A 26886-nucleotide genomic window follows, 5' to 3' on the forward strand; every position below is an offset into this window, starting at 1 on the left:
CAGCGACAACTCTTATGGAACTCTGTCGAGTTGATCGAGTAGCTCACGGCTATCAGAGTCGCCCGCAACACAAAGCGTGAGTCCCGACTGGCCTGCAGAGGACAAGAGGGAGAGATGTACGCAGAGAGTGGAAGAATGGTTCAGAAGAAATAAAAAATGACAACGTGAAAGCACTGAGAGTGACTGGGAAAGAGAGCGGGAGAGTGTGTTTGACAGTACAAAGACAGCATTAAGATTTCATTATTCTTTTAGTTGCTATTGTTGAATTTCTGAGTGTCTTTTCACATTGTCTGCACATGAAAGACAGAGGCAGACACAGAAAGAGAAACGCGAGGACGAAATGTGAGAACTGGCTGCCTAAAACACGTCTCACTTTCTCCTATTTTTTGGGGCTTTTCTATAAATTAGTTGTTCTAGTTTATTATGTTATTATTAGTTGAGTTTTGAACGTAAAGTTATATATATTATTGATTCAATCTGTGCTTGCATGCAGCATTAGTGCAATAGCAGTCTTTCCTGGGTAACATTTAAACTGTAATCACCTTCCTAAAATGTAAGGTAAAAAATAACAACAGTAAATTCTGTTACTGACAAGAAAAGTGGTTAATAAATGCAACATTTTACAGAACAATTACTTATTATTATTTATTAATTTACCACAACAATCAGTGGTTGTTTCTTTTCAAAGTTTCTGTTTCAGCTACACTGGAGTGAGGTTTTCCAGCCACGGGAAACCATGCTGGTTATGTTTAACTGTTATTGTATCTGTCTCTGCAAAGACTTTAATGTGGTTAGTGTCACCTGAGGGCCCAGTGGACTGATGATCAGGAGTGAACAGTGAGTTGGGCTCTGTTTCTCACTCTAATCTGGTCATAATGAGGCCAGAAACCCTTCTCCCACCACAGCAGATAAGACAGTAATTGTTTAAGTGTTTTATCTGATGTGGGCAGCAGCCACTCAGAGGTAGTCAGTCGCATACCCAATCACTGAATCTCCATGCAGAAAAGCCAGCAATGCACTTGTCTGATTTGCACTGCTGGTGGTGCAGCCAAACAGGATTGATGTACTGTGCTTTAGTAATGCTTCACTCTGAAGTTTATGTATGTCAATAATATTAAAGGTAAATTATACACTATATCCCCCCTGAACCTTTGACTTTGTCTTTAAAACACATGCTCTGTTTTATATTGATACATGATTTTCAATTACTATGAGTCTGGAAGGTGGTCTATATGTTTTAATTTCCAAGAAGTACTGCACTGTAATTTATGCTCATAGCAGAATCTTATTTCTGCCATCTCATTCTGAAGATATATATCGTTAATTCTAGTCTGAAGCACAGCAAACAATACAGCTCTTTCAATTCAGTCTGAAGGAGTAGCATTGTAAGAGTTCTGACTATTTCCTGAGAAACAGAGGTTTAGATCCAGTTATTTATGCAAGTGCCAATTTAAGACTTTATCAAAGCTCTTTGTGTGAACCAGTGCTCATGGAGCGAAATATAATTAGAAAACTAAAGCTGACAAACTGAGCATGTTAGTGACAGCTGCGATTTCAGCTGGAAATATCAGTAGGTAACTGGCTTGAAATGAGAAGCCTGCTTTTGTCTGTGTGAAGTCACAACTCACTGTTTTGAAAATAACAAGAATTTGGAGTTGAAAATCTGACAGTATCAATATTGTTAGCCTCACCGTGCGTTCTATGAGAACAGAAGGCTTGACAGGCACGAGGAGTGGAAATGAATGAGGGCGATTAGGTGAAGCAACCAATTATTTGAGGTTTATCTGTGTTTCAGTGGAAACTGTATCGATATATGGATCGATTCTGCGTTGATTTTGTCTACAACCAGCTGCAGACAAGAAAAAGTAACAACTATCACTTTTCAAAACTCAAATTTTGTCTCCAGTTAGATGAATAATTTCACCTTCAATCTAGGGTTGATTGCTGATGTGCAATTAATGTCATATGTTGTTTTGTTTGACTGAACCACCACAAGTGGCAACAGAAGAGCAGATGATTTTGTTGTTGTCACTGTTGTGAAATACCATTTTATCACTTTTAGTTAAATGACCCTTTGGGCATCACTGCAGACAGGGACACTAGCAGAAAAAGTCATGCATGAGAAACTGCCTGTCTTTCATCTCCAATGATCTCACCTGCAGACCCAAATGGACCACAACATAGGATCAAAAGCAGATACTGGAGATCTAATAACTAAATCTAACACAGATTCCTCTGTAGTTCAAGCACTTGATGACCAAATCATGTCTGTATTCGCAGAACATTTGAAGAGTGGCACTAAAAAACCCCAGCGATGTTCTGTTTTAGCAGGCAGGATGGGCAAAAGCTTTCTTCCCACTGACCCAGAGCCTGTGGCCTGTTTTATTGTCCCACTTTCAGGCTGGTAACCTAAAACTGTGATGGTTTGAGAGTTTGCGTTAGTGAACATCCTCTGGTTTATAACTCTCTCTTTCTCCATGAATCCTGGAGTCAGTGCCTCCAAACTCACATGTACCCACAAGCCCTCTAGGCTCTAAGCATGCCAGTAGAAAGGCCAGATTAGACCTCCCCACCATCTGTCTCATCCACATGAGATATAGCAACACACAGCTTACATTTTGCACAAAGGAGATGTTTTCCTTCAAAATGTAATCGGAATGGTAGCAAGGCCTGAATAATTGCTAAGCCATCATGATTACAGATGAGCCCAAGGAATGTATTTGGTGAAAAAAGTCATTTTTAAGAAAAGCCTGCCAGCTGACACACTCCCCAGTGATGACCCCAAAGGACACTTTTGGTCTGTTTCTTCCCAAAGCTACAGACAAATTCTGAATTGGCCTTTTTTTTACCTTACAGTTGAGCGGAAATTGGTTTCGACAGGACTGGAGCTTTTGCCTTGCCCTGAGAGCGTGCTTCATTATCATGCTTCATTACACAAATGCAGAATTGTTTTTTTGAGGTACAACTTCATCAGTTGACATACAAAAGCACAGAAGTTTCAGGGTGCTGCTCATCACTTGAAATCCCTGTGGATGGTATACTATGGAAGGCACCAATGTCAAATGACAGTGATTGAGGTGATTTTCACTTTCAGAGTGATGGTGGGAATGGAAACAATAAGTAAGAGGACGAGATGCTGCTGTGCTATGCTGTGAGACAAGAACAGACGTGGCAGAAAAAGGACAAAAATTGAATAATATAATAAGAATGAGAGCAAGAGAGAGAATAGAATCAAAGGAAGAAGGAGGAGGAGAAAGGGAATAATGAGACAGCAACATGGAAAAAAGAAAAGGCTTGGAGAAATTGAAGAAGCGAAAGAGTAAAATATGAGGAGATGAGCGAGAAAGGCATCCTAAGCATTTAAATGAGTCACGACAGAGGGCATCCAACCCTTCCCCTCACAGCATTTGGATTCAAGATCTGGAAGTAATGAGGAAGACCAAATAACAGATGACTTTCCATCTAGAATATTAAAGCTCATTTTAATGTGGTAAGAGCCTGTATTCATTATCTGGGGTAAAAAGACTCATATACCAGTACGACGTACACACGTTTGAGCGTCCCTGTTTGGAGAATGCTGTCTGCAGCAAAGCACTGATTTTTAAAATGGTGGCTTGTGCGTATAATTTCATGGTTAATGGTTTAATGTGTCAGAGCCGTTCCACACGGAGGCGCGTTCTTTATATAACGATTCCCTGAATGTTTGAGCACTGCGGCTCGTTAACGTTCCGCCAAGATGTGACAGAAAAATATTGGCGCGAGCGTTTGACAGCTGCAGATATGTGCAGCTGTGATTAAGCACCTGAAAAGTGCACTGTCAGTGACATCCCATGAAGTGAATAAAACATGGGGTCCTGCTGTATATTATTAAGCTCTACAACATGCGAGATTCCTTCGCACTTTGGCTCCTGTGGATTTCACTCAGGTGGGCATCGCTGCGTACACGTATGTACATGCACACACACACACGCGCGCGCTCATTGCTGACAGCCCCTGAAGGCCTCGGTGGTTATGTAAGGAGCTCAGGAGGAGAGAGGTGGGGGTTTCTCACACACCGTTCGCGCTCGAGCTTATCGCCCCGGGGCTCTGCAATGAGCTCAGTGTGAGTGATAAAAAGTGTGTGTGTGTGTGTGATATTAAACAGTGAGACGAAATTATTGAGAGATGTTTTTCAGAGTTTATTCTAGTAAATGGACGTAAGGAACTTTTTAGCACTGATTCCTCTGTGTGTGTGTGTGTGTGTGTGTTAAAGCATAAGAAATGAAGCATAGGAATTGCAAATGTGTTTGTGTGTTTGCACGACTTCTTGTCAAGCTGTGTCTGAACCAGCTTTGATCTCCAAGCCTTTTTTTTTCTCTCCTGCTATTTTTTCCACCATAAAACTGAGTGCTGTATTTTTTCATGCACCACACAAAATCTTTTTATCCCCTTTTTATTAATTATTTATATTTTTATGATGCTGATGGAAAAAAATAATAAGCTGATGAGATTCAGTATCTATATTTTAAAGGTAATTACTAAGATATCAGGCTCAAACATGGAATTACATATTATGTTCTATCAATATGCTGTTTCATTCAGTATGCCCTCTATACTGTCACACAGAAAAATGACGGGGCCGCAGCATGTGTCTGTGCAGGCAGTGTTTGGGATTTGAGGGGGTCGTTCTATAAATATACTCAGCTGGAGGAGAATCTAGGTTGCACAAACTCGCAGACAAACCAACATAAAGTCCATAACCCAAAATGCAAATCAGAGGAACGACACACAGCTCTTACATCTTATAGACCACAAAGTTTTAATTAAACTGTCATGTACAATAAAATTAGCAAGGCAATCCACTGAAAAGCCATACTCAGGCTGGATGCGCCTGTGTTGTCTGACAGAAAGCTCTCATGCAGGGCATTGTCAAGTTTTCAACAGAGACAGTAAATTAAGTCAACATCCTTCAGAATAGAGATGTTACGCTTTCGAGTGAGGAGGCCAAGTATATGCTCTCTGACAATCAAATGTATCAAACACGATCATCTTGTAGAAGCCAGCCAGACCACTGACAGCAGCGACTTCGATCCTGTGGGACAGAGTCTTATGTAATGCGAGTCTCAGGGCCACGGCAGGGTGTCAGTCCAAAGTCACTCTGACACATGACTCTGTGGCAGTGACATTAAAGGGAACCAGGGAGCATCACAGTGTGTCATGTTGTTCTTTTTTACAGACCGAACGTGTGGGGTCTGTGAAATACAAACAGATCATCGACAGAGAGGCAGTTTGCTCTTTATACAGCACAAAAGGAACCTGGTTATGTGATCTGCAACGTTACACTTCACTCAGACCCATAATCATTACACAGGCTAAAATAAGATGATTAAAATCTCCTCTCTTGAAATTTCACTTTAACACTACTGTTGGATTTGGTGCAGGGTCAATGATACCATTCTGGCAAATAAAAATAGATACTACGTCTCACAAACAGCGGCTTTCATTCATCTAATAGATGAAAGATCCCTAGTTCAGTCCCGGGAGGAGACACAAATCCTTTGGGGGTTGAGTCAGGAAGGGCATCTGCTGTAAAAATCTGCCAAAGCAAACATGCGGCGCTACCCGCTGTGGAGACCCCTTGTGAATAATGGAGCAGCCGAAAGTAGCTTCTTCTATGTCTCGAAAACAAGAAACTGCAAAACTCTAAACTATGAGTATTTTCAGAAAATTAAGCTTTTCGAAAAGAGCGATAACACAAAAAACTGCTTATTAAAGCGATACAGAAGAAGAAGTTTTATTTCATACATCTCAAACCTCTGTGAACGTTCTTAGTATCAGGAACCTACGCATGTAATTCTCAGCACTGTTTGGACTTGGCAAGACGTAAAAAACATTTTAGGATCCTCTATAATCTTGCTAACGCCTGTGTCCTCAAATATAAACCTGCCACCTCCAAGTGAACTGTCGCTGCTCAGAATATGAAAAGAATTTGGTATAAAAATAGGTTAACTAATATACTTAGATATAGTAAAAAGGAATACTATATGATGCAATTAGATATTAATAGAAATAATATTAAAAGATTATGGGAAATACTGAACAGTGTTATAAAACGTGGGGCTGAACAAAAGAACTATCCCAAGTATTTCATTTGTAATGACCATAAAGAATACAATATGGATGTTGTGGCAAATAGTCTCAATGAATTCTTTTTAACTGCTGGACCAAATTTAGCAAGAACAATCACTCATCCTGGGAAAGCACAGGAAAAACCGGATACACTGATTGACAGAAATCCATATTCTATGTTTCTCACAGCCGTTCATGAAAATGAAGTTTTTGAAATTGTCAAAAAATGTAAAAATCAGAAATCTTTGGATTGTAATGACATTGATATGATAGTGGTTAAAAGAGTCATTGAGGCTATTATAAAACGGTTTACATACATCTGTAATTTATCATTTCAAACTGGTCAATTAGCAGAAAGTTTTACCTCTATACAAATCTGGCAACAAACACCATTTCACAAACTACAGGCCTGTCTCTTTACTACCTCAATTCTCAAAAATTCTTGAAAAACTGTTTAAAAACCGACTGGAAAAATTTATAGATAAACATAAACTACTCACCAAGAGTCAGTACGGATTCAGATCAAGCAGATCAACATCATTGGCACTATTAGATTCAATAGAATACATCACAAATTCCATAGACAAAAAGCAATATGTGGCTGGGTTATTCATAGACTTGACAAAGGCATTTGACACTATAGATCATGATATATTAACAAGAAAACTGGAACGTTATGGTGTCAGAGGGGTAACTTTAGATTGGGTCCGGAGTTATTTAGGTGACAGGAAGCAGTTTGTGAAATTAAATGGTGGTTGCTCCTTATGTATGGACATTGCTTGTGGTGTACCCCAAGGGTCAGTTTTGGGTCCAAAATTCTTCAACTTGTACATTAACGACATCTGTAAAGTGTCCAAAGTATTAAAAATGGTTCTCTTTGCTGACGATACAAACATTTTTTGCTCTGGTGATGATCTGCAGAATTTATTGGAGGATATGACTAATGAAATAAGTAAAGTGAAGTTCTGGCTAGATAAAAACAAATTATCATTCAATTTGAATAAATCTAAACTTATGTTATTTGGAAATAGTAGTTTAAATACAAATGCTAAGATTCAAATAAATGGTGTTGATATTGAAAGAGTCAGTGAAAATAACTTAACTGGAGAGCTCACGTAAGATATATTCATTCCAAAGTATCACGTAGCATTGCAATACTAAACAAGGCAAAACAGGTATTCGACAGAACATCACTTCATATTCTATACTGTTCACTGGTTTCACCATACTTAGGCTACTGTGCAGAGGTCTGGGGCAACAACTATAAAACTGCATTACATTCACTTTTTACTCTTCAAAAAAAAAAGCAATTCGAATCATCCACAATGCAGGTTATAGGGAACATACAAACTCACTATTTTTGCAGTCTGAAATATTGAAAATTGACGATCTAGTGAAATTCCAAACAGCACAAATTCTATTCAAAGCAAAAAATAAAGAACTGCCAGGTAATATTCAGAGTATGTTTTTTTTTTTTTGAAAGAAGGAAGCTATAATTTAAGGGGTTTTTGTAACTTCAAAACAGGAAAGGTACGTACTACAAGAAAAAGCTTTTGTGTTTCTGTTCATGGAGTGAAACTGTGGAACACTGTGAATATGGGATTAAAGCAATGTCCAAACATAAAACAGTTCAAAAAGAGTTATAAAAAATATGGTCTTCTCAAACTATAAAGAAAGGGAAAATATTGAAATTAAGTGAATGTCTCTATTTAAAAAACAATTCATATTGTGATAATATAGTATATAGTATATCAGAAATCTGTTCACTATTTTTATTACAAATTATATCAGTAAGGAAGCTGACTAAATATTAACTGATAATTTATGGCAAAGGGGTGGGATTGAATAAGTGTTTACTTCTTCCCACTCCCTTTCAACATGTAAATTAATCAGAACAGTAGCTATATTGAAATGTATATTTTTGTATAGTATTTTTTTTCTCTCTTATTTTCTTCTTTAAATGTACCTGTATATTGTTTACATGTTTAAAATAAATTACCAAACAAAACAATCTTCAACACTCTGGTTTCCTTTAATGTTATCTCATGTAAGATTAGAGTTTAAAAACCTAAAAAAATGAATACTTGCCAGTTTGTCACTTTATTATTACTGCTGAATGCTACATTGTTAAGAGGGAAATGTCTGTGAACTATACTCCTATATAGATAATTGCAGTTATTCTTTGACCACATTGACCACGCTCCATTTAAGTAAGCTGTAACCTTAGACTTGCCGTTTAAAACCTCGACTGGGTCAACTATCCATATTTCTGTAGATGTAACACATTAAAAATTCTTGGGGGTGGTACCTTACCAGACTGACAAAGTTTTCTATTGGACATAAACCAATACAATACATCGGTACAGAACTGTAGAGCAAAGAGGGTTGGGCTGTATTATATGTTTAACGAAGAAATTGTGCTTAACTAAAACCAAGAAAGAATGTCAACATTTAAGCTGTTCAAACACATTACAGCAAAGCTCTTATCCTTAAAATAAGGGGGATATCTTTGTGAAAAATAAAGAAAGATACATTGTGTGTATTGTAGGCTGACTCTGCTTACTAAGGAGACTAATGCTATTTAGAGACTGAACAACAGCTGTATGACCAATTTTACTGTGAAACTACCTCTGGCAAACTATTTTTGGATGAAATAAAAAAAGAAAGCCGTTTTGGCTAATGCAGAGAAGTAATTACTTGCAATTCAAAGTATGGCACCACATTAATGGAAAACTACTACTCACTAATCAAAACACAGAAATTACCGAACCATTATAAACATATTTATATCCTCTGTTTCTCCAACCATATTCTGTGCAAGGTCCTTAATCTTTGCTGTTCTCACCAGAGCCAATAATGGTGATAACAATCTTACACTGCTGAACAAAAAATTCTGCTACATCTGCTACCTTCCACTCTACAATATGCTACGCTCCACGAATGCTGCACTTTATAAAATGTGTGAAATTCTGAATTTTCACTATGAACCTGGGCTAAACTTTACAAAAATGTACAACACTCACTGTGGTACAGCACATGAAAACGATGATGAAAGTCCCAATGACACCTCCGATTCCCACCAACCAGGTCATCCTGAGGAACAGGATGACTCCGAAGATGTTTTGGATGCACGGCAAATAAACGCCCATCAGTGTGCCGAGCTGGGGAGCCTGAAAGAAGAGAGGGGTGAGAAGAAAGAGACTCCTGAGCATTATTCATGCACAGTTACAGTTTAAGTTTCTCCAAGTACTTAATCTAGATTGTATAACGTTAAAATTCAGATAGCTGTCAGACTCCAGATGTAAATGCTTAGCTTGTCTCTCGCTATAAGCATTCCACACCAGATGCGCAGCACCCACTGAATGACTCCTGCTGCATTTTGGCAGATATATTAATCAATAAAAGTCAACACATCAGCCGTGCATGCTGGGAAGCACAGTTTGCAGTATGTGTTAAGTGCCTATTTTTTTTACACGTGCAAAGACCCAAAACAATAAAGCAAAACACTGAACCGATGGTCACATTGCCATTAAGGAAAAAGGCACAAAGGACTTCACAGATTATTACTTTCAAAGGCCCAATTTGTGATTTTAATAATTGGCTTGAATTCGCTGTTGTTGCCACATTAGCGGGTTGATTTACTGCAAACACACGCTTTTGATTATAGGCTCTTTTTTCTTGTTAGTGTAGTTTAACATATATTTAAAATTATAATCATTTGGGTTATTTTTTATTTTAAGGATAGCTGTAAGAAGACATAATGTAAACTGGAGTTAAAGAGTGTGAAAGGCTTACAAATTCTATGCCAAAATATACTTTTCGGTCCTCTTGCATAAATATATGTCTCTCCTACATTACTGCTTCCAAATCCTCTGCTGACTACAAAAACAGTTTAAGCCCAGGAAATAAAGAAAACTTTGAGATCAGAAAGCAGCCATGTGACCAATCTGTTCAATGAATGCATGAAATATTACTGTATTTCTTTACAGGCTGGGTGTTTGTGTGTCTTGGTGCTGCAGTGCAGTCCCTGGTGTGGATCAGTTGACAAAGACAGCTGCTCTGTACTTTCAAGGCTGATCTATTGAAGGCAATTACTGACGCTCGGAGAATCACGACGTATTTTGTTGCACTTCTTATTTATTAATAGGAGGATTCTCTTGCCGAAGGTTTTTGGATGCACTTGATGTGAATGCGTTTGCATGAATTTGTTAATGAACAGTATATGAGTGTTTCCAGTGTGGGTCTGTACCGTCATGATGGCATTTATTAAATCTGAAGGACACAGCAGCTAACCCTGTACATAATAGAGAAATATTAATTTCCTGCTCGAGGACAGCTTGGCCAATGACAGGTAATTATTCTAGTATCCAGCCATGACCCATTTTACCAAGCGACCTTCACTGTCACATCATTAAATCACAGACACATGAATGAAGCTTCTCTGCTGCATGTTTGCACTTAAATGCAGCTTAAAATTGTGAATAAAGGATTGATTAGCTGTAGATTGAGTTAGTAAAGATGCTAATACACAGAAAGGTTACAAAAATGTTTCAAGTATTAAAAACAAAACAGCAGCTGGGTGATAAAAATTTATCTCAAATGGGAAATTACAGCTAAACTGGGAACATCACGTCTATATAATTATACACACAGTGTTTACTGAGCTTTACTCGTACAACCAAAGACTTTCGTTAGGATAGGAAGTACTGAATCATAGATAGTTTAATTTGGCCTAACTTTATGCCCATCGTCAGCAGTAACTGCCCTTGAAGTGACAGTACAAGGGTCTTTAGGTTGCTAATTGTTCACACCTGACAAGGTGTGGCTAAAGACATGCCTGGGTTGGCTCATTATCACCTCCCTGCTGTGTTACCTTAAGTTTTATCCCTTGATTTTTAACGCTGGATATCTAGTAATTTAATTATTTTTCCTAATAAATCACCACGTCACCCAAAAATGTATCTTGTTGCTCACAAGCTTTGTGGGTTGTAAAACAAAATGAACTTCAGCAGGCAACGTGCTTACAGACTTATGGCTTTGATACAACATAAGGACATAAAAATCAAAGAAGCTTATAATTAAAACAAAACAAATGATTATATTATACCCAAGTACCTGATAACTTGAATGAAATTACAATATTGTGCCCATAATACTAATGTGACAATTCTGTAAATAATGGCCTGTTTTGGGTAATTTGGTACAGATATAGATTTGGAAATATTATCATAGGAAATGTCTTGGTCACAATGATAATAAGGTGAAACTCTAACATTGTGATACCCCAAAGTTCACAATTTAGGCCCTTGCATCTGATGACAATAGGAGACCTAAATATGTGTTTATGTGTAGAAGTTCTTTTAAAATGTATGAGATTCTCTAGGACAAAAAAGAAATTGTGCTGGTGATTCAGCAGCATTTTGTTACCAAAAATCATGTTGACAAATCTTTCTCGGGTACTCAGCATGAACAGTTACACGTTTCATTAAAGCTGAGATATTAACTTTTCCTTTTTTACTCTATAATCTACGGTTACTGTTGTGGGTGATCATAGCAACACAGCCAAAATTTCAATAACATGTAATCCATGTGAGCTAAAAAAGCTCAAGCTTTAGACTGCTCCTACTCTTGGCCCTGTATGATATCAGTGAAAGCAGATATCCTTAATACTGTCATCACATGCAGACTGGTTATGAACACAGGTCCACCCACCTGCTGTTCAAACGTTCTGTTTTATAGTGGCAATCAGAATAAAGTTGGCATAAGGGGAGGGGGAACAGACCTAAAACGTCTTGTTGCAGACATTTGATAAACAGGAGGGCAGTACCGAGGCACAGCAAAATATTATGGCTGAAATTATGGAGCTAAAAATGAGCATAATAAGTCCTTTTTCAACACTCTAATGAAAATCTGGTTTTGCCGATTTATTGAACTTTAGCTAATAGCTTACTGCAGGGGAATCAGTAAGAGCCACGCGCAAAAAGGTTACAGTATGTCTGGGCTAATTTGGAAACAGTGTCACACAGTTACGTGAGCAGGGAGCTCTTAGCTTTTGCTTTTTCACATAAAAGTGTTTCTTCCATGATTACGTTTTTTAAACTCTCAAGTTCAGCGTTGGTTTCAAAATGTATGATGAAATAATGATGTGCTCTGGGGAGAACCTTAAGTGGTTCGTGGTTATCAGTCACGGCCTCTAATATATTTCTTCAACAAGGGTTATTAAATTTGCTGTAGCAAATGGACACTACACAAGATGGAGAACTTAAAACCACGAGGCCCACACGGGGAAGTGACAGCAGATGCTGAATTCATAATCGAGACTTTTAATCAAATCATCCTGACAAGTGGCTGACATCAAATGAATAATGTTGTGTCTGATGCTAGAGTATGTGATTTGTTTGGAGAGGCCCGCTTTCCAGCATTAATAATGTACTGTTTGCAGAGAGGAGCAGAATGAGAGAGGTAGAGCTGGAGAGACGGAGGCAGAGCAAGTCCAAGCAGGTCTTACAAATATAATTATCTTCTAATTTCCTTTAGATAAACAACAGAGCAAGTGCTCACACTCGGAAATGCAATTAGCAAGCTTATCACTTTGGAAGCCCCTGATTACCTCACCAGGAGCACTCAGTTTCTCATATCATATCATATCATATCATATCATATCTCAATATCTGATTATATATACCTTACCTGTCAGTGGACAAAACTGGTCATATGCTATATGACAGGTATTGATCCATTCTACAAACTGACCAGACCCCATGTTCCTGAACAAGCCTGATGGGCTGGTGCCCCACTCTGCCACCCCCAGGGCCCAACAGATCTACTGACTTCCCACTGTGAGACACCACAGAGAAGTCAGGACATGAATGGAACCCACACAGTATTAAGAATAGGCTGATAATACTGCAACGGATTAGTGTTTGCTCCATCATGATATTTAAGTTTTTTAAGTTGCTAGCTGACATAACTTGACATAATACACCATTCAAAACAACAAGTGTGATACAAAACAATGAACCAGCCATGCAACCGATGAGTGTTTTGACTTCCACCAACTGAGAGAGCTGTAAAAGAATGACAAGTGGGTAAACTTGTAAAACATTTGTGTTTGCATGCTAGCAGCTTTATATTCTGTATTTTAAAGACTGGATAACCATTAGAAGACAAAAAAATGCAACTGATTCCAGCATAAGTCAATCTTCTATTGGTTTACCACATAGCCTAGCACTGTATGTAATTCCTAATGTTTTCTTTGCTTTTGATTACAAATTTCTATTTGGCTAACACAACGGAATTATCATCAGCGGCAATTTTAATCAGAAATATTCATCAACTATTTCTTTTGTTTTTGGGCATTTGCTCACACAAGCCTCTTCAAGATGTCCATGGAATTTAAATGTTTTTAAATTTTTTTGCAGCTGCAGGATTAGATGTTATATTGATTATTAATCAACAAAAAGAGTAGTAGATGAAGAGATTATAAAAAGGAATCATTAGTTCCCCTCCGGTTTTCTTGTTCTATTATTTGCAAGATTAACAAAGTAAATCTAAACTGCACTGTTGTTAATCCGACACTTCAGTTTTTCCATAAGGTGTTTGTTATATTTTCCCTGTGTGTGTACACTCTGTCTTTAATATGGCTGACATGTAATCTACAGCTTCACCTCTCGCACAACTTAATCCTCGCAGCGGGGAACCTCTCAACTTTCAGGCTCGCTGTGCTTTAATCAAAGATCCACATCTTGGGCTCCGCAGGTTGCTCGAGGGAGCAGCTGAGAACAAACCCCATTCATCTCTGTCATATCTCCCACTATATGATTATTATTTGCACACTTTGTCAGTTGTCTAGGGTATGTAAATAAGATTGCTACTCACTGTGCCCTTCAGTGTGTGGCAGAGAGCATTTCTCATCATCTGCATGTCAGCGTAGATAAACCCAGTGTAAACCTTGAAAGGACTCATATTTGTAAAACTACATATATATTATCAAAGAGGTGGTTTTACTTCTAGTGTATATCTCTGGTCTGTGTGCACCTGATATATGTTATGTTGTTCGTCAGAAAGACAGCACAGTATCACTGTACTCTGCTTTAAGGTTCAATTTTTATTTAATGAAAAAAACAGACAAACAGTAGGGGTAGTATTAGAGTCAAACACAGAAATAAATTTTAATTCATAGAACTAAAATCCAAGCAACTCAAAATAAAAACACACATTTAGGATAATTAAGACACAATTTCACTTTTCCTCAGGTCTTCTTATAACTTTTCAGTTCTCTTCTTTCTCACCCCAGCAGCAATCCTGTAATTAAAAACACTGCCTATCCCCTGGCAGGTCCTTCAGGGACTTGGTGTGTAATATACATTAGCACTTAGGTGCTGCAGGCAGAAAGGCACCCCTGCCATCAGCACTTTGTTGTTTGACTCAAAATTGCTGCCACTGCACAAAGTGGGCTGAGGTTAGTTTGTAACAACAGGTATGTTATTAAAGGAAAGCCTGTGTGCGCTTACATATCGCAGACAAAACACCTTCAGGAAGCTGGAGCTTTGTAATTCCTTTCAAGGTGGGTGAATCTAATAACAACAAGAATTTCCTCGCTGCTCATCTCTTTTCCTGGGGTGGCTGAGAAGTAGAGCAGGTTATCTACTAAACAGAAGGTTGGTGGTTCAATCCCTGGCTGCTCTGGTGTGGTGCCAAAGTATCCTTGGGCAAGATGCTGAACCCTGACTTGCTCCTGATACATTCATCAGAGTGTGAATGTGTGAATGTTAGATAGAAAGCACTTAGACTTGTATAAATGTGTATGTGAATGTTGTATAAAGCGCTTTGAGGGCTTAAGCAGAGCAGAAAAGTGCTATATAAGAAATTAGAACCAGTCCATTTACCAGTAATGTTAACCCTTCAAAACCTGAACCATGAAATAACTGCCAGAAATCTTTAATGTTTTGATGATGGAGTGTTTGTTGAACTTTTAGACAAAATATACAAAAATATATCAAATTTTAATCTCCATATACGAGTTTGAATTTGTATCACATTTGCTACATAAGCCATATTTTTGCAATTCAGTCATTAAAAATGTGTCATGCAATTTATGTCATTTTTTGAGGGTAAAAAGAAGTCACACTGATGATGTAGAAGTCTCAAAAACTCGTTAACGACTGCTTTGTGTTAAATACACACACGCTGGGCTCTTCATCACACGGACAGATCATTTGCAGCATTCACTCACTGGAAACTGTTAAAGAGTTGTATAATATCAGCTTCATACAGGGGTTGATTATTATCAAATAGAGGAAAAAGAGTATGTCTTTTTGAATTGAAATAGCAGAGGTTAGATTGTGGAATCTGAAAAAGATAACATCTTGAATAGAATAGTTTGTCAGAAAGGCTTACAGAGAAGTGGGAAAATTCAGTATAATTTTTGTCCTTTAATGCTTTTGATACACAACTGTAGACTTAGAGGAAGGCAGGTTGAAAGCACGACTGATAATGCAGATTATAATAATCTGCGCTAAAAGGTGTGTAAATACAATTGAGTATTACAACAGCAACAAGGTGTTTATGCCCTACCACACTCCACAGAAGCACAACAAAACCAAAGTTGGCAGTGACTCTCTCCAGACTGCAAAATGTCATTTCCCCCGCCTGTTCTCCCACACAATGGAGAACCACAATCAAGCAGACCTTCGGTGTTGGACTGCTGCATGAGTGTCTGTGGTAGCTCATGGCTGAGTGATAAATTATAATCCAGCTTTGACAATAGGGAGGCTTTGGAAAAAAAACACAAACTGTCTATCTGCTAGAAATCCTGATTGTTATATAAGATGTACAGACACAGAAAACAGATACTGGATTGGGGGTGTGGGGGCCTAAACAGAGTCCTAAACAAGATAAAACACTTCTATGGATTTGTTAAACAGCCAGCAACAAAACAGAAATGGGGTAAATTAATGAATGCTTGTAATGACTTTATATTGAAAAACAGCCTAAAACAGATTGAATGCTTGTACATGCGTTGAATCAATGACCCTCTTGGGAGAAAAGTCAGGGCATTTACTGAAAGTACTGCTTTTCAATTTTCATTCAGTTGGTGTTTCATTACTTCATTTTGTGGATGGGGAATGCAAGTCTGACCAGCATCTGCCCTGATAAATGCACATGCTCACATATACACAGGAGTGTCTGCTTAATGGGCCACGAGCCAGCAGTGTGATTTCCCTGGAGAATGAGCCACCAAGAGCAAAGGGAACACGGACTGCTGCAGAGCCACAGGTAGGGCCAGCAAGGCACCACTGAAAGAGGAAGAAACAGCTGCCCACCGATCCCCTGGGAAGTGCAGTCAACGCACCACATGGATGGCTCAGGTGTGCTAGATGCACAACAGGACCTTTCAATACATCTGCTGTGGCACCTACTTCAGATTCACTGCCTCCTGCTGCCCTACCACTTAGCACAAGTCTGTCACCAGACTGCATCTCGGTCTCTGGCCATCTTTTCAGCTTCACATCCATCACAAGCATTTTTCTCACATAACTATACACCAACTATGCATCATTTTGTAGATTTATAAAAAAGAAAGACTTCTCACAGCCAGAAAAATGCTGTTCTTAATTTAAAGACCATCTTAACTCCAAACAAGAAAATATTCACATTTGTCCATAAACCATGAGAAACTGATTCTTTCAAAATCTGTGCAGGGCAGAAAAGGAAGATTTTCCTTTAAAAAAAGCATTAACTGGATCTCTGGTACCTCTTCTTTGCCTCAGCTCCTGCTCTGTGTCCTAAAAAGAGCAGATGCTGTTTTTGATGAAAGGCCAGGTCAATAGATTGTGTGAATGAAATGTATACTAAAGTAGGTTTCCTTAGCCTTAAAGTGGTTTTAGTTGCCTTGACGTAGAGCAGACATGTGATTCCACTTGATTTTCTTCTACCTATACTATCATAATGATAAGTTTTCATATTAACCAAAACAAAATGCTGTGCTCCCAAAAATCCTTCTTTTTATTTTTTCTACTTTTGGATCTGTATTATGTCACAACCAGAGAATATCCTTAATATGGTCATCTTGGGTGCATAGCTCTGGCTGTGAGCACAGAATTATTACCTGCTCACATAGTGGTCAAAACCTTCAGTTTGAGAAGGCCAGTCAATGAGAGGAAGACGTAAGACAGGAGGAAGGGACTCGAAACAGCTTATCCAGACAGCTGATGGACATGTATTTTTTTAGATAACATAAATCTTCCTTTAAAACTGCATTTAATTTGTTATATGCTTCATACATCCATATCCCCCCTCCTTCCTTTTCCTATGTTACTCACATAGTTTTATTTCAACCTTCCTTTGAACATCTCTTACCCTGCTGAGGCTAGCAGTTCTATGTTGAATTTGGGGAAGTGCAGATTTAAAAAGGGAAGGTGAAAACAATTCCAAATCCCTGGATAGCCCGAAGGGAAAGAAAATGAAAGAGAAAGAGGGCAGAGAAGTATGAGGAGATGGAGTACACACTACTTCTGACTGAGTTGAGAGGAAGGGAAACATCCAGGCCTTCACAGTCTAGGACAACCTGCCAAGCTGCTTAGGCTGACAAAACCAGCGACATCTTTTAAATCACTTCTTACAGGAATTTGTTATGCTTACAAGCAGGACCAATATGTACTGCATGTACAAATGTCTGGATTTTCTTTTAAATGTCTGGTTGCTGTTGCACCTGTTTGTGGAGAACTGCTGATAGAAATGTACCGATGTTACTGTGGAATCATATAATTGAATGCAAGAGTGTGAAATTGTTTCCACTTCCTGCAGCAAATCAGTGGTATCAGTGCACATAATTATTTCATGATTAATTTGTCACTTTGATAATACATTAAAGTAGTGTATTATGTGTAACATATGGGTGGTTTCTCTACCTGATTTGGTATAATTCAGGAGAGAGAAGAGGAGACGAAAGAACAAGTAAGGACAGATAAAAGGGGGTGGATAAGAGGAGGGGGATCCGCAAAACTGTTTCATTATTTTTATTACTGGCAGAGACCGAGGCGTGAAGTGAAGCGAGTGAGGTCAGGGGAGGTGGGGGGAGAGGGGGGTAACAACAGAGAGGGAGGCAGACTGGGAGCTTGTAACGCAATCTGCACGCTCTGCTGGCCAAACCGGAGCTGATAGGGCAAATGTGTTTCTGCTCAGGTGTGCTGAATTATTAAACAGACAGCAAGAGGAGAGACCAGCGAGCATCAGTCTTTCTGACCGGCTGTGGATGAACCAGTCACTCTGCGGTCAGCTGGGTTTCTGTGTACGTGTGTGTGTGCGTCTGTATGTGCGAAAGTGTTTAAAAAGAAAAAAGAAAAACACTGAATACTGTAGCAAAATATCCTCTGTGGAAATCAAGACGCACCACCTCTAAATAGCATCTACATGTGTTACTAGAATATTCTAGGTTCCACCACAAAGCCTCATGTGTTACAGCCAGCTGTGAAACCGCTGTTTACGCGCAATCTCAGATTTAAGGCTGACAGACTCCTTTTCCACTAATGCACATGTACTGCTGCTCCCTTGTGTTTACAAATTAAGATCAAGAGTGACATGCCAGAAACAGACACGTGAGGTGAAAATGTACTCTAAGCTACTATGTGATAGATACAAATGAGCACAATAATCAAGAGAACTTAAGCAATGACATTTTAGATGAGAAGATGGATCATTTTTCTCCTAATTCTTTCAGTCAAATCATTAATTTTGTGCAAATTTGATGTAAATGACATTTATTTTGCGAAAGATTTAACATCTTGAAATTATATCTTTATTTCCTCTTTTATCAGTGTTGCAGAGCTGGAACAATTAGGCAATTAATCCATGAGCTCACTGGCAGAAAAATAATTGGCAAAATATACTGAAATTGATTTAATTTTTCAGTCATTTGATGATGACAGATGCTAAATTTTGCTGCTTTTTTTGGGACTTTTTGCTACACAAAACACGTCATTTAAAGATGCGAATTTTAACACGTTTTTGATATTTCATGTAAAATAAATAATAATCTGAAATTTCACAGATACCGGGCTAATAGGCCCAGAAGAACAAAAACATCTCCTGAGCCTATTAGCCTGGTATCTGTGAAATTTCTATTTCTCCCCACTGTGAACACGTGCATGCTGCTCTAACATGAATTCACATTAATCACGATACATTCTTCAGAAAGCAGCTGATGGGAACGCTGATCTCACGCCAGTCTAATGAGAAAGGGAGGATGTTGTGGAGTTGGGGGGGAGGGGGAGGTCAGAGCTGAGAGCAAGGATCATAAAACACCCAGAAGGGAAACATTTATGTAAGGGGAACATTACACTCTAAAAAGCAGAGTACATATGGACAAGTGTTCCTTCTGGACAAGTGTAGTCGTTTGGAAAATGACATGAATAAAAGAGGTTCATATGTTTGCATTGTGTTTACTGTTGTGCATACAAAAAGCACAATTAAGAAAATACCGCTGGATATGTTATCTTTATTTTTGTTTGCTTGTTTTTTTTTTTTGAGAAACAGAATATAAAAATACTGAAAACTAACTAAATCTATACATTAACAACTAGAAACACTACAAGCTACATGCCTAAAGACTGATTAGCAACCTCCAGCAACCACCCACCAACCACTTGGGGAATATATATTTTTCCTTTTTGATCTGTGGTTGCTACCCAATCTCTAGATCTGTGTTATTGAGCCCTAAGTTAATTCAATCCACACATAAAATAAACACCAAGGATTAAAGTGTTCATGTTCAGATAACTTCCCAGACACATTATTTTTCACGTTATTCTGCAGCAAGAGTATATTAAATGTTATATTTACATGATTTGGGGATATGGTAAAGAGACTGAAATTCACACCCCAACTAAGCTGTAACATTTTAACATTTACAGAGGAGAAAATGTGGTATTTGTTTATTATATATTAAACCAGAACCCAGTATTTTAGCAAAGCTTTATCAAATGTTAATAATCGAATGCCTAAAGTGAGATATTGCCAATATACAAAAAAAAAACAAGCCCTGCCTTCTTGTACAAGTTTTGTCAGTTGCTTTGGAAGATATCGAAAATGATTCTTAACATTTACAAAAACATAAAAGCAGCTTTTCAAATAAGATTTTTTCTCTAAACAATCAGAACTAACAGCTGCATACAATGGATTGTCTGCGAAAGCCTGTAACAAGACAAGTTGTGACAAATTCTTACGCCACTGTTTACAAATACAAAAGTCAAACAGCTTAGTGATGTTAATAAAACTGCATACTCTACTGTGAAATGCTTTCTGATGTAAACAACCTCTTTGATGACAATGATTAAAAATGCACTAGGCTGCTCTTTTTTCCTGTCTGGCATAGAACAATTTAAACAGTGCAGACTTTCAGATTACTGCATGTGGGGCATCGACTGCAACAGTTCTGCTGGAGAATCACAAATCACCTTTGTAGTTTTACTGGTTTTACTGTAACTGGTTGACATCTTTGTGACACATTAAAAAAATGATATATATCACAGCAGAGGCCTGCAGAGGCTTGATGAGATATCACCAGATTCTCCATGTGCTGCGGTGCAAAGGTATCTATTGCTACTGTAAGTTGGTGGGAATCTGGAACTTGAAAATCAGGTTGTAACACTAACAGTTTACCATTTATAATGAATAAATTAATTAATGTGAATTAACTTTAGTTAATAGATATATATTGCTAAGATCTGCAAAATTACATAATCAATAATGGTTGAGTTTATAATTGATAGTGTCAAACATTTTTATAACATTATGAAACATTATGGTCAAATTGAAAATTATGGTAATTAAATAAGAACACAGACCAAGGTTTGTTCTAGGGCAGGCATAATACACACTGTGACTCACAAGTGACTAGTGTATGAATATATACTGTCATTTTGGTTTCCCAGTCAGATCTACACTGGTATCTGATTTTAAAGCACAAACATGCTGAGGGTGAAAATCCTTAGCTTGAGTCTTCAGAAAACAACCATCTTTTACATTCATCTGGTTATGATTTGCCATTTAAAGTTGTAACTAACAGGTGTTTACGTTTCAATAATAGTCCTGGTTTTCCCCCTTTGTGCTTGTATCCAGAGCTGTAAAACAATATTGAATTGCTTTTTGTATTTCCAAATGAGAAGTTGAACAAAATATGTAGGAAATTCTTGACAAATTATGAAAACCCAATGAACCATTTTACATGGTCAAAATAGCTTTTGATCAAAAGAACACACATAATTATTACATAATATAGGAATCAGCAGCCTTAACTTAAAACCTGCTTTTATGATGTGACTGGATGATTTGAAGGTGTTGAAATTCAATTCTGATCTGAGAAATGCACCAGAGTGACTGCAAAAAACTGTAAATGGGTAAAGTCAGAGAAGATTAGCTTTGATTGGTTTCCATCTTAACCTTTGTGACCTCCAGCCTGATCCCTCATGTCACACGCCATCCAAATCTCTAATCTTGGTTTTCACACTGAACAAAAAGGCTACCGCTTCTGTCTCTCTTCCACAACTCACTCTCATCGTAACTTGGGGGACTGATGATAAAGGAGACAGAGGGAGCGGTAGGTGGAGTGAAGCGAGAAATGGAGAGGGAAGGTGATTTTTTTGGGAGGGTTGAGTCCGCTGTGTGAGCGATAAAGCGCCACAGGCTGCCTTAATGAAAAGCCTCTCACAGCGATGGGGAGATTGCCTGTGGAATGGGCTACTGATTGGAGGACCAGCGGCTTGGTGTAGCATGGAGACTAATTCAAGTATTGAAGGAGTTTGGATGACGGGGGGGCGGGATTAGTGCTATACCATAGTGATATCTGAGCCAAAGACAGCTGGACAAATATACCTTACATTTCAAACAACTGGGAAAGTTGGGTCAAAGTGGCAATACCTCACTGTCAACTAGTTCAAGAGTGACGGCATGTTAGGCTCGTGTACATGGTTGTTGTCCTTAGCTGCTCCCAACAGGATAAGCGAAACCAGTAAGAGGCATAGTTCGGCCCCATTACATCTGTTTTCAGAAACATTGCCCCCATTGATCTTGATAGTAAACAGATCTGTTGGGTGTTTTTCGTGAGCAGACAGCAGTCCCAGTGAAAACTGTCCACAATGAGGTCTGTGGCTTATCTCAATACACTCTGAAATTGTGTTTGGAAGTAAAGGCTGCTGTTGATGTCTAAATGTGATTTAAACTGTAAAAAAGCTGAAGGCAGAAGCCTCAGATCTCATAACCTGTGCAAATAAAATAAAATTGCCTGCATGGTAGGATAACACTTGAAGAAAACTGTTATATCATAATGTTTTTGCTCATATGGGTTAAATTATGATCATCATGGAATATAAAAACCTGTTTCCAATGTCATTGTGTAACTGTAAACATGAATAAATGCTGATCTTTACTTGATGCAATGCTTACCATGTTTACCACATGAGTTTAGTTAGCATGTTAAAACAGGTTACTAACACTAAACAAAAAGTGCAAGCGGGGCTGCTGGGAATGTTCTGATGGTTTTTCGGCACTGAATAAATAGAATACTGTATACATTTAAGTTTAATGGAGCTGGATAAAAGGTTAAAATGTAAAAAAGGCAAGAAAACTTTAAAGGGACATAAATGGATGCCACAAATATGATGGTGAAGACACTGAGCTCAAAACGTGAGGAAATGATTTGTTCTCCAACTGGTTGGGGAGTGGTTGCTGGCTATCTCTAGACAAAATTTGAATTCAAAAATAAAAGTTGTGCATTTTGAAACATGTTTGTTGCAGCTTAATAACACATCTTTTGCTTCTGTGTTCTCTGTTTCACTACAAGTCAGTGAGCAGCTGGGAAGTGTCTATAAAAGAATTACAATGAGGTTTTTAGTGTAGCACTGTATACTTCTTTACGACCAATTTCACCCAGCAACTTCCAGTAATCACTCACCAACCAGTCAGGGAATACACATTTTTCACAGGTGACCAGTGGTTGCTAGGGGTCACCGATTGGTAAGTCAGTAACTATTTCAATCTGGTGTCAGATTTCTGAACACAAGCATGAATAAAGAAACAAATGTATTACTCTTCTTAGACTTATCCCTGCCGTTGATTTAAAATCTTTTTCCCAGATCTGCTCTATACCTAGATGCTGGAATCATCTGGAGCCACAGCTGGAAAAGTACATACTGAATTGGATATAGTAGGTAAACTGGCATCTCATGTCATCATCACTGATCTTTCTCAAGGTTAAAAAGAAAAAAAATACCTGAGTGACAGAAAAACGGGACAGGAAGGAAGACAAGAAGTGGATAGAAGCAAATATATAAGGGTAGGGAGAGATAGGCTGATTGGACACACGAGAAGACAGACAGTGTCAAAGGTCATTGAAAAGCTGTCAAACTGTCACTGCTGTAGCGTCTCACTTTTTAAATGTGTGTTTTATCTCATGTGGGTTAACTCTGAAGTCAGAAACTTTCAAAAGTTGGTGTGAAATATCTTAATACGTGTCACTTTCCATCAGTCTGTTGTCCTAATTTGGCATGAGCTCCTTCACAAATTATCATTTGTCATTGAGTTTCAGCTTTGCTTGTCACTGCATACCTAACACCATAATTTCCCACAGGATTAATAATGCAGCAGTCTGTCCATCAAGTGCTGAGAAAAAGCCAGAAAAGTAAACCACTTCCTGCTGGCATCTCGACACCAATGGCAGAAAATATCATGGGATGATATGGAAGGAACTCATTAGTGAGTGGCATTTAAGCTGCAAACCCATAACATGAACCGGGGATTTATAATATCAACAGAAAATGATTGGCAAGTCCTAAACTGGTGGAGATATTCAGGCTCTCCAGTGACTGTGTTAACAAAACAATTTAAAACTGTGCTGTTGGGGAAACATTATTTGATCTTATGTAAATTACAGCTCTATATTTGGTAACGCTTAATGACCATCCACTGGCAACAGGAACATGGTCCTTTCTGGTTGAATGAGTTATTCAACCAGGAAGAGCCATAAATAATTCTACTGCTGCAAATGTAAATCCACAGGCAAAAGATTTATCTGTGCACATTGCATCATACTGAGCGGGGAGTTAAGTCAGTGGAAGTTAATTTTAGTAATTTGTTTAAGAAGAAATAATTTTTCATAACCAAAAACCTGGCCCATTTTTTGAAGACAGCTTACACTATCATTTCAACATTAGTTTTTATACTGCAGCCAGTAAGATCATTACTCTGCATTGGAGTACACTGTTATTGCTGTAACATTTAACTAATAAGATGCAGCACACGAATATATCTGAACATTTATGTTCTTTTAAGCATTTTAAATATATTCTTTATAGTCTTTAAAGAACAGATAAACACATCAGGAGTTATAAACATTACTATGCACTAGTCTTGATCTTATAACGCAGTTTTAGTTTTTTACACTCGCTGCAGCACACTCACATTACATCCAGCTTTTTCCAGATAAAGCACTTTTAATGGAGCAGCTCAGTTATAACACAGTCGATTTGAATCCACATTTTACCATTTAGTGTTTGCTTCTGTCGGAGTCATATGTTGACGCAATAATCGCCTTTTGCGGCAAAAAATGGTCAAAATATGCCAGAGAAAACACACAAAAATATAATATAACAATACAACTAAGAATACAAATACACTGATTATGAACTGAAACACTTATAGCAACTTTAAAAGGTGTCTCTGATTAATATATCTTCTTAAATAAAACACAGATAAAATTTTTCTCATGTTGTGCTCGTGACAACATTTCTATGACCTTTTGCATCACAGAGATAACCTTGTTTTCCCATGCATTTGCACTTACCATACTGTATAGGTTAGTGTGTTGTATAGACCAATCCAGTGACCAATTTGTGTGTTCCACCATTTTTCAGTGCCAGAGACAGCAGCAAGGGTAGTTGGATCGACGATAGCAGGGACCTCCCCTAATTACTGTTTGTATGTAATGCTGACTTTGTGAAAGTGTGGCTAACCTTGGTACATGCTTATATTTCACAATCTAAGGAGCTTGGAAAGAAAAGCGTCTGGACTTCTTTAAGTTGCTTGAAGACGTTTCACCTCTCATCCGAGAAGCTTCTTCAGTTCTAAGGGTCAAATGGTGGAGAGTCCCAGATTTAAACCCTGTGGGAGTTTTCTCCCCAAAGAGGGACAAAAGGACCCCCTGGTGATCCTCTACCTAATCACATGAGCCAAGGTGTGAAAACGGGTGTGGGTCACAATCAACCAGGGTTTCGGGTGAGCTCATTGTGAAACCTGGCCCCACCCTATCATGTGATTTCCTGAGGTCAGATGGCCCAGGATGTGAGTGAGCGTTAAGGCGTCTGGGAAGGGATCTCAAAACTGGATTATAGATGGCAGACAGTTGGTGTCGTAAACCACCGCCTCTGTTCAAAGATGGTCGCTCACAGTGGACATAAATGGCTTCTTTCACTCCTCTTTCAAACCATCTGTCCTCTCTGTCCAAAATGTGAACATTGGCATCCTCAAAAGAGTGACCTTTGTCCTTTAGATGCAGATGAACTGCTGAGTTTTGTCCCGTGGAGGTGGCTCTTCTATGTTGTGCCAAGTGCTTGTGAAGTGGCTGTTTGGTCTCTCCAATGTAGAGGTCTGGGCATTTGTCCCTGCACTGTACAGTCCATGCGCTTTTATTTCCAAGCTCCTTAGACTACGATGACCTGGATGACTGAGAACCTTCACAGACATATATTTCACAATAATGCTACAATTGGTTGCCTGAGTTGGTTTATTCTGTGACCATTGCTTCCCCTCATTAACATTAGCTAAGCATTGTTAACCTAGCTGATGTAACGGTGCTGCTCTCACAGTGCCTTTCAGGCTGAGTAACTTCTACTTGATAAGCTACGTAGGCAGATGCAAACTAAAGATACAACTAAATATAGTACTCTTATCAACAAATTAACAAATTCTGTTAATATTCTTCATCTACTTCTTCCAAACGCTGATCCTCTAACAGGGGTACATTTGAGCTTTCCATGAAAATTAAATGAATGGTACTCTCTTAGAGTAGTTGACCTTTGGTACTTCATTTGTCTATAAAATCTGTTGTATGTTTCAGTGCATATATTTTTAAGATAAATACCTTAACAGGTTTCTTGCGTGATGACTCAGCCTCATTGTTTTCAGCCTCCTCATGCTCCTTGCTACCTTGAGGCAGGTTAGAATAGTTGGCCAGGCTACTGAGAAGAGATGACACCATAGGGCTGGTGTCCATCTCCTCCTGCAGAAAAACAAGCAGACAGGAAGGTTGCAATCAGCATTTTAGCCAATATTATTAACAATCTCAGTCAAACAAGTGAACTCTATAACATTACCAATCACTTAGTGGCTGTTTCCATAGATCATTGCAGATAAGAAGCCATTTAATCTACTTGCTATCCTCTTTTGTGGATTTCAGCTCATTTGAAACAAAAACAAGTGTGCACACCATAAACCCCCTTTTCCTGTTCAATCTAGAAATCCCACTGAGAAGACATTGTAAATACATCTGTGCAGAGTGGAGGCAAATTGCCTCATTGAGGTTCAATCCTGCACCACTCTGAGATTTTCTTGCTTTAACCTGAGGTTCCCACATGCCCTTCACACAGTAATTACCCTCATTAATCGATGTCAGAGCCCCTATTCAATCACTGAATTGTGAAAACGAGTGTATCCCGCTTCTTACCATCGCACCTGATTGTGTGTGTTAACAAAATCAATGTGTGCATGTGCGTATGTGTGTATGCA

General features: G+C 38.4%; 1 protein-coding gene across 4 annotated transcripts in view; it reads right to left on the reverse strand.

Annotated features, from left to right (window-relative positions):
* slc12a5a (solute carrier family 12 member 5a) overlaps window positions 1-26886 on the reverse strand; it is a 178900-nt gene that overhangs the window by 31197 nt on the left and 120817 nt on the right. For all 4 annotated transcript variants that reach the window (XM_084929353.1, XM_084929354.1, XM_084929355.1 and 1 more), the window contains exons 3-4: window positions 26243-26380; window positions 9132-9278 (exon numbers count right to left, since the gene is read on the reverse strand). In XM_084929353.1, the coding sequence (XP_084785479.1) occupies window positions 9132-9278; window positions 26243-26380 (285 nt within the window). The remainder of the gene's footprint in view (window positions 1-9131; window positions 9279-26242; window positions 26381-26886) is intronic.

The sequence above is a fragment of the Perissodus microlepis genome, chromosome 5, assembly GCF_051167445.1.
Source record: "Perissodus microlepis isolate ML-2025 ecotype Zambia chromosome 5, ASM5116744v1, whole genome shotgun sequence".
NCBI lineage: Eukaryota > Metazoa > Chordata > Actinopteri > Cichliformes > Cichlidae > Perissodus > Perissodus microlepis.